This window comes from Gymnoscopelus braueri (genome assembly GCF_963280865.1).
Source record: "Gymnoscopelus braueri genome assembly, contig: SCAFFOLD_409, whole genome shotgun sequence".
Classification (NCBI taxonomy): domain Eukaryota; kingdom Metazoa; phylum Chordata; class Actinopteri; order Myctophiformes; family Myctophidae; genus Gymnoscopelus; species Gymnoscopelus braueri.
Window position 1 is genome coordinate 1 of NW_027660875.1, and position 9,209 is coordinate 9,209.

The window sequence follows — 9,209 nt, forward strand, 5'->3', positions numbered from 1 at the left end:
GTTGCCAGTTCAAGCCCCACTTGATGCAGACTTCATTTAAGTTGCATTGCACACAACATGATTGTGTCAATTAATGCAAGTGCAATTGTTAAAGATAACCTGAAATGCTTATTTGAGAGTATGTCTTTTCAATGTATGACATAGTTCATTCTGAAAATAGCCGATCTACAATCTCAAAACTTTTCAGATAGCAACGTGTTTCTGAGCTTGTAGATCGGCTGCTTTCACTGGTTCACTTTTATCTTCAACAGACAACCTCACCCAGATAGCAAAATATGGGTGAATCAACGTTGAAAAATAGTCGGCCATAACGGTTGACTCAACGTTCAATCTCAACGTTGAAACTGTACTGAAATCACAACGCCATTATTATTTGATTCAACGTTGGGTTTCAACCACTAACTAACACTATATCAACGTTGATTCAACCATCATCTAAATGGTATTCTGCATGCTGATTTTAGTTGATTTTATGTTGAATCAACGTTATGACTCAATATTGATTCAACCATCATCTAAATGGTAATCTGCATGCACATTTTAGTTGATTTAATGTTGAATCAACATTAGGAATCAACATTGATTCAACCATCATCTAAATGGTAATCTGCATGCACATTTTAGTTGATTTTATGTTGAATCAACATCAGGAATCGAACACTGATTTAATTTATTAATTGGATTATACTGAATCATATTAGGAATCAATATTGATCCTGATCATCCAACAACCTAATGGTAATCTGCATGTACATTTAAAATTATGTATGCTGATATACTGTAAGGCTACATCTTGTTCAAAATTACCTTACATTTCCCAAAATGTGAAAATATAAAAATAAAGACAGACAATATGATTTGAATCTTCACATTTATTGAACCAAGGCATTTAGACCTGCGTTGAACTGCTTTAACCATTGTTTTTATGCTTTAACAGATGAAATATAGAACATATACAAGATTGTAGATCTGCTATTTATGAAAGAAATCGTGAAAATGTCTGCAAGCATTTGGATATTTTGACCCGATTCTGTGAATGTCTTCTAAATGATAGATCTGCTATTTTTGAAAAATCGTAAACATTTGTTCAAATCTTTGAATATATATTTTTCAAAGGAAACTTTTGTAACTGAAATCTGTTTCTGGGGGTCCCTGAAAGATATTTTTCTAGGTGGGGGTCTGCGTCCAAATACATGTGATTTTGGGGGTCCTTGACATGGAAAAATTTGAGAACCACAGATTTGGAAGAAGTATTTAGAAGACAGAATCGGGGACAAAATATTCATTTTCACGATTTTTTTTTAGTTGTTTTTTATAAAAAGAAAAGAAAAAAAGGTCCAAGTTCAAACGCAAAACGCTGTCCCGGTCTAGATGGGTTAAAGAAAAGAAAAAATGGTTGAAGTTCAAACGCAAAACGCTGTCCCGGTTGTAATGGGTTAATCCCTTCAGGGAGGGAGGGAACCTGCAGAGGTGCCACCTGCATCCAGATCCGGTCCCTGCTGCTCCAGAGCATTCCTCGGGATGCCTCCCTGACGGCCAGGCGCAAACTGCAGCCAAGACTTGACCGTCTTTTCATAGTTCAACTGGGTTAATTTTCGGTCCGATCGTTGAGCAGCAGCTGAAAGATAAGATAACAAGAAAGCACATGGGATTTAAACACTCAATTTTGTATACATATAAAACACAAAGACACTTAATCTGCAGCAGCCAGTGCGGGTTGGCTAAAAGACTGGACTGGAATTTGAAATGAGCATCTAAAGCATTGCATACACTTTCACCAGCACCTGACTCCAACCTAAACTTTTTTAAATATTAATTTAGGAAATTGTGCTCAACTAGTCAACAGGAGATTCTGGTTAAATCAGTCTAAATGCACACATCCGAGTTGAAATCTGAGTTGAAATCTGATTTGAAACCACCTCCAGAGGTGGTTCGAAATCAGATTTAACTCGCACATACAGCACAATAGGCAGGTCGCACTCTGGAGCCCTGTGCCTGCCACAGTCTGTGTAGACAGAGTTTACAGCTGATCAACTGGTTATGAGGGGAGGGGAGGGGCCCTTGGCAGCCTCCTTGCTCTCTGCAAATTTTACTTGGAGGCTATTTATTCCGAATGTATCATATTTTTAAGTTTAATTGTTATAGCACGCCCGTCCCCCGAAATAAAAGCCCTAAAAACACAACACAGTAAGACAGACATGTGTATACATTGTCACAAGATACCCCAAGATATATATCTATACAGGCATGCAAACAGCCCGAGGTGAAAAAGGTGACAACATGTTGTTTTCTTTCGGGTCAGGTGTCACACAATTGCCCTATTTGGTCTCTAGGTGGTCTCTAGGTGGTCTCTGGGTGGTCTATGGGTGGTATACGGGTGGTCTATGGGTGGTATACGGGTGGTCTATGGGTGGTCTCTAGGTGGTCTATGGGTGGTATATGGGTGGTATACGGGTGGTCTATGGGTGGTATACGGGTGGTATATGGGTGGTCTATGGGTGGTCTCTAGGTGGTCTATGGGTGGTATATGGGTGGTATATGGGTGGTCTATGGGTGGTCTCTAGGTGGTCTATGGGTGGTCTACGGGTGGTCTACGGGTGGTCTATGGGTGGTCTCTAGGTGGTCTATGGGTGGTCTCTAGGTGGTATACAGGTGGTATACAGGTGGACTCTAGGTGGTCTCTAGGTGGACTCTAGGTGGTATACAGGTGGTCTCTAGGTGGTATACGGGTGGACTATAGGTGGTCTCTAGGTGGTATACGGGTGGACTATAGGTGGTCTCTAGGTGGTCTCGAGGTGGTCTATGGGTGGTATACGGGTGGTCTATAGGTGGTATACAGGTGGACTATAGGCGGTATACGGGTGGTCTATAGTTGGTATACAGGTGGTCTATAGGTGGTATACAGGTGGTCTATAGGTGGTATACAGGTGGTATACAGGTGGTCTATAGGTGGTATACAGGTGGTCTCTAGGTGGTATACAGGTGGTCTACAGGTGGTCTATAGGTGGTATACAGGTGGTCTCTAGGTGGTCTATGGGTGGTCTCTAGGTGGTATACAGGTGGTATACGGGTGGTATACAGGTGGTCTATAGGTGGACTCTAGGTGGTCTCTAGGTGGTCTATGGGTGGTCTATGGGTGGTATACAGGTGGTATACGGGTGGTATACAGGTGGACTCTAGGTGGACTCTAGGTGGACTCAGCATTTATAGGATGCCAGGTCAACAATGACCTGGTATCTGTCCTTTGCATAATCCTGCAAGGTCATCAAGGCTAGGAGGGCAAGTGCTACGGGCTGAGGTGGAGTCTGAAGAGGTGAGTCTATGGGTGGTATACAGGTGGTATACAGGTGGTCTCTAGGTGGTCTCTAGGTGGTCTCTAGGTGGTCTCTAGGTGGTATACGGGTGGACTATAGGTGGTCTCTAGGTGGTCTATGGGTGGTATACGGGTGGTCTATAGGTGGTATACAGGTGGTATACGGGTGGTATACAGGTGGTCTCTAGGTGGTATACGGGTGGACTATAGGTGGTCTCTAGGTGGTCTATGGGTGGTATACGGGTGGTCTATAGGTGGTATACAGGTGGACTATAGGTGGTATACAGGTGGTATACAGGTGGTCTATAGGTGGTCTATGGGTGGTATACAGGTGGTATACACAGGCATGCAAACAGCCCGAGGTGAAAAAGGTGACAACATGTTGTTTTCTTTCGGGTCAGGTGTCACACAATTGCCCTATTTGAGTTCAAAAAGGTGACTGTAGCTGAAAAGTGACACTTTTGCATGTCTGTCTATAAGTGGTTACCAACTCCACTGACTGGCCATCTATAACACTACTCTGAGGAACTAGTGGTGTGACAAATACTTACTGAACAGTGCCTCTTCGCCTCATCCAGTTTGTTCTTCCCCTCTGGGATGACACCATGCTTTCCGTATACGACGGCATTGCGGCACTCCTCATGGGTGAAGAACACCTCGAACAAGGCGTGGAATAGCCTCTTGCAGTCCTTCCTGGCACGCTGGTGTATGGCTGCCAGCTGCACAGATGAAATCATCTGTCCACAGCCTGTGAATAGAGAGCGAGCAATTAACAAACTGCATTTTAAGACATCAGCTACATTGACCCCTTTCTGCGCTCAGTGCACCATGAAAACAGACAACTGTGACCTTCTGAAAACTTCACTATCTAGTTGCAGCTCACAACACGGATCACTCGCTACCAAGAACGTCAGGTTCAGTGTGAAATGTATGGCAAACGTATACATCCATACCTGGATATAGCTCCTGCTGCCCGAGACTGGACACTCCAGACTCTAGGTCACCGACCAGGGTGATAAAGCCCTTCAGTGCGTCTAGTTTCTCAGAGCCTAGAACAAAGACAAAAAAATCTGAGTCTACTGAGTGTATTTGTAAAACAATAAGATTGAGTACTGTTCTACAAAGCTCTACAGTATATTCTGATAGCAGTCATTGATGAGTATTTGTTCAGTAGCAGGGGTCGATCTCCCCAGCTCTTCAGTAAACCGAAAACAGTTTTATTTTGGGATACCAATGTTTTCCAGTCATGTCAGAGAACTCACAAAAGAGGTACAGGATAAAGTAAAGTTTCAAGTGAGACAAAGAAATTAGCAGACAACTGAAAACTGCAACATTACAGGCAATAAAACGTACTGATACTGGAGAGCACAGTGGTTATCCTCCTCAACTGGAGCTGGAGCTTCTCCACCTCAGACCGACAAGAGTCGCAAGGCTGCCACCCTTGACCCTCTGGTATGCTCTGGTCAGATGGATTTGGTTGACCTAGAAAGATTGAAAGCACGTCAAAAACTGTAAAGAAAAGTTTTTTAAAAAAAAGCAAAACTCATCTATGAATCCTGAATTTGAAGGACAACAGTGCCAAGTCTGCTGACACTTAGCTGAGGAACCACACCTTCTACTGGAGCATCACTGGACGGAGATGGAGGTTGCAGTACACTGGGTGTTTCTTGGTTCCACTGATCCAAGTCCATATATGTAGCTGCATACGGCTGTGCAGAAAAGACAAAAGGCCCTTAATTGTACTTGGTCAAAAATCATCAAAACTATAGGCTACTATACAAGCTCATAGCGCAGCACCGAGTGCTGTGCTAAGAGCTTGTAGGTCTACATGGGTTAAATCTAAAGAAAACATACCTCATCAACAGGTCGGCAGGCCTGTGTAGAAGAGGCTGGAGGGTATGGCTGTAAATCGGGGTAGAAGGTATCACAAGGTTGCAGAGACATAGAAAAGTAACCTTAGTTTGTAGTCTGTCAAAGATCTTTAAAAAATAGCTATGCCTTTATGCAATGCATTGTGGATTTTAGATAGACCAATCAAAAGTAATGTGGAATGTAATACAAGTCACAAATAAATTCAATTTATATTCAATTATAACCTTAGCAATACAAAAATCAAAATGAGTGCAATAAATCAATGGTTATTATAACCGTAACAATCAAAATTAAAGTGTCTGCATTAAATTGATGGTTATTCAAAGCTAAACAATCAAAGTGCCTGCATTAATCCAGTGGTTATTCTAATCTTAACAATCACTAACTCCATCAGTTTTTGAGAGATTGTATTTTGGGTTTTAGGGATTTATGTCCAAGTGAGAGAAGAACTCTTTGAATAAAATCAAAGGTGTTCTTCATTGATTTGGGGTACTCCAAATTCAGTGCGTAAATCAGTCCAAACAGTAGGCAGATGGCATGTGGGAGACTTTGAAGGTCATCACTGTTGTACCTTCCAAGACGATGCATGATAGTGAAGAGTCCAAGTGCAGTGAGTGAGGAGAAGCCGGGCTGTCTTCAGGAACCACGGTCAGGATCCCAATGGAGAGGTGGGACATGTCTGGAAGGTCATCGGTGTCCTAACAACCACAACCACAATTACATGTCAAATGTCGCCTTTTTATATGGTAGAAAACACAATACACACCCACTAAGGGGAAGTAAAATTCTGGAATGACTATATTCAATAGAAAGAACAGACTGTAAATACTGTACACGCATAAATAATTAACAGATCAATTAATGATTTAAGTACATCTAGACAGCTGTAAACATTCTGTCTGCTTGAAAGTAGAGTTGTTATCCCAAGATCTATTATGACCAGATAGTGTATCACGTTGTTAAACATAGCCATGTCCTGAACTAAACAGTTGTCATGTTGGCACCATTTTCAAATAGTATAGCAAACTTATTTACCAAGAGTATCAGTGAAGTGTTGATGTTGTTTGAAGAGAAACAGTCTAACATTGATGTGTTAGACTGCAGACTAGCAAGGCAAGGTGGAGGGAACAGTGGAAAGCAGCAGAACCATCTAGGCTTCACAACTACATCGAGGATCCCACAGATGTCCCTGGCCAGCACCTGCCCCGTAAGCAGTGGACAACCCTCAACCGCCTGAGGACAAGCGTGGGACGCTTCGGTGAAGCAATGCAACAGTGGGGCCTCTCGGACAGTGCCCACTGTGAACCTGGAGACCCCCTAAAGACTGTGGAACACATCATGACCAGCTGCCCGAAACACCGCCCACCACATGGCGACCTAGGCCTGATGAACCTGGATGACGAGACGCTGGACTGGCTTGCTGCAACGGAGCTGAGGATCTGATGACATACGCAAGAAGAAGAAGATTGATGTGTTAGACTTTAATTAATTAGTTATAGGAAATATTAGTAGATCCCCTCATAAAGACAAGTGAAGGTGTACAGATACCTGTGTCTATAGATAAATGACATTTGTTTTATCATTTAGTTTTTGAAAGCATAGTGGGAGAATGCCATTAAATGCAATCAGATACAAGTTTTAATTATCATGAATAGGGCAGTCTATGGAGGGATGACTTTGTATCTTAGAAACTTAACAGTGGAGGTACAGCTGATAAGGAGAAAGTGGAGCAGGATTAGTCACACATTCAGGAGAAACAAAACAGCAATAATTAAACATTAACATGGAACGCACCAGGCAAACGGAGCAGAGGAAGACCCAAAAACACCTGGAGAAGGAGCACAGATTTAACATAGGTTTAACATAGGTTACTGCATCCAAATAGCTCTAATGAGGTGAATGCCAGTGTAACACTTTTTTCTGCCCAGTGTGATGTGGTATTTCTTTACTGTTTGGTTAGGATTTATAATGGTAAATTATGTTTTTTAAATTGCGTGGTTCTGGCATGGCTTCCATGTTTAAAGCGATAGTGCTTAAAAGGGCAAGACCACTTTGGTAGAGGTTTGTGTTGTGTATTTACCTTGCCATGATGTAACTCCAAAGGAGGACAAGAAATCAAATATAATTGCTCCATTGATTAGAAATTGATCATTCAAAATATGCTCCTCATTGACTTACATTGTACGCTGAAACAGCTCTCAAAGTCACTATTTTAGCACATAAACAAACACAATCAAAGCTAATTCAGACAATATAGAACATCACCAAACCCAGTACTGTTTATTTTTTGAATAAAAATGTCAACTTCCTGCTGATTTTACTATTTGAAGATCCGGATCCACAGATCCAGTCGGGGTTTTCTTCTTAATAAAAATAGTAAAATCAACAGGTTGTGAGCTTGTAGATTGGCGATTTTTTTAAGCAACGCTGTTGTACGACAAAAGTATAAAATAGGGCTAAAGTACTTAATCAGACTTATTGATTTACTAATTATAAACATCACTTGGATACAATTATATTTTAATCATGTGTAAATATGTTTCTACCAACGACTAGTTTCAAAATTTGCGAGTCAGGCCTGCCTTATAGTCATGGATCACGAGCGTCATGGATAAACTGCAAACTAGTGTTTGCACTTTCTCCATTTATAGCCCGTACATCCACATAAACGTTCAGATTCCAAATATAAAGTGCTGACCTCATGGCCACGAATGTTACAAGTATGTACGGACCCTCAGATGTACACGTATCTTCCGTATTGTTCAATAAAAAGCATTTTAATCCGATCGGTGGCCATTTTCTTAGGTTTTTCGCCATATGCTAACTGTGACCCTATCGGTTGGGAAGTGTATTGCACTCTACATACGTTATAACTCTATGAGGAAATGGCCATCGATCGGATGAAAATGCTTTTTATTAAACAATACGGAAAATACGGGTACTTCTGAGATACCATATATAATTGTAACATCCGTGGCCATGGGTTAAGCACTTTATATTTGAAATCTGAACGTTTATTTAGATGTAAGGACCGTAAAGTTGAAAGTGCAAACACCAGGTTGAAGTTTCGTCATGACTATCATATCATATATGACAGTCATGTTTCAGGGCTATACTCGGGCAAATACACGCCACGGTCATGAACTAACAAGTTGGACAACATTTTAATTCCATAAACTAATTCAATTTACCTGTTATAGTAGATTAGAAGCATGGAAACATCCATGTCTGTAAGGTTCGCTCCTCCTGAGCCGTTAGTTCGACTTCCTGCAGCTCCCCGGTCCGTCTGAGTGTGTGTTCAAAACGGATAAGCTCCGCCTCCGCCTAACCCCTTTGTAATGTTGACGCAATTTTGGGTCAGTGGTACTCAACCTGTGGATCGGGACCAGCCAGGGGTCCCCACATGATTTTTTTTTCTGGGGGGGGGGGGGGGGTCCCCAGATGACAGTGAAGGGACAATTTAAGTAACCTTTTTAATAAATGAAAAAGTAAAAATATAGCAAATAAAAAGACCATTGCTGCATCAAGAGTAATCAACAAACTATACAAAAAAAAAATTGTCAAACATTGGCCAAATTCTCAAATAATATAAGAAAGAGGCAAACAGCCGATCTGCAAGTTGTGAGCTTGTAGATCGGCTGAAGTTGAAGGATAAAATTAATAATGATAATAATAACTGATATTAATGATGTTCACATCATGTAAAAACATTTAACATTTTTGTGCCTTTTGTTTTTTAACCTGTTGTTTTTTAACCTGATTTCCAAAAATGTAAAGTGTGCTATAAATAAAATGTATTATTATTATTTTTTTATTATTATTATTAATATTATTATTACTATTATTATGTATACTTTACATTACTGAGAATGTCTGCAGGTGGCACATCTCTGTGCAGTGTCTGAGCTCTGCCGTGTAAAGGGTGAAGAGAAGGGAGGCCAGCACAGTCCCCTGGGGGACTCTTGTGCTGCAGGTCACAGTGTCAGATGTAAAGTCCCTCAACCTGACGTATTGTGGTCTGTCA

The 9,209-nt window shown here is 41.2% G+C and overlaps 1 protein-coding gene across 3 annotated transcripts; it reads right to left on the reverse strand.

Annotated features, from left to right (window-relative positions):
• Positions 1 to 1,199: 1,199 nt before the first annotated feature.
• On the reverse strand, positions 1,200 to 8,576 carry LOC308081116 (uncharacterized protein). Of its 3 annotated transcripts, XM_080457510.1 has the most exons (9): positions 8,377 to 8,576; positions 6,980 to 7,013; positions 6,221 to 6,624; positions 5,757 to 5,883; positions 5,168 to 5,215; positions 4,926 to 5,022; positions 4,667 to 4,795; positions 4,267 to 4,362; positions 3,604 to 4,061 (listed from the first exon to the last, which is right to left on the reverse strand). In XM_080457510.1, the coding sequence occupies exons 6-9, from the start codon at positions 5,002 to 5,004 to the stop codon at positions 3,829 to 3,831; spliced, it is 537 nt and encodes a 178-aa protein (XP_080313636.1). In that variant the 5' UTR covers positions 5,005 to 5,022; positions 5,168 to 5,215; positions 5,757 to 5,883; positions 6,221 to 6,624; positions 6,980 to 7,013; positions 8,377 to 8,576; the 3' UTR covers positions 3,604 to 3,828. The 3 variants fall into 3 exon arrangements, with proteins under 3 accessions (XP_080313638.1, XP_080313636.1, XP_080313637.1); XM_080457512.1 differs by adding an exon at positions 1,200 to 1,618 and having other exon boundaries at positions 3,865 to 4,061; positions 6,221 to 8,576; XM_080457511.1 differs by lacking the exon at positions 6,980 to 7,013.
• Between the last annotated feature and the right edge of the window lie 633 nt (positions 8,577 to 9,209).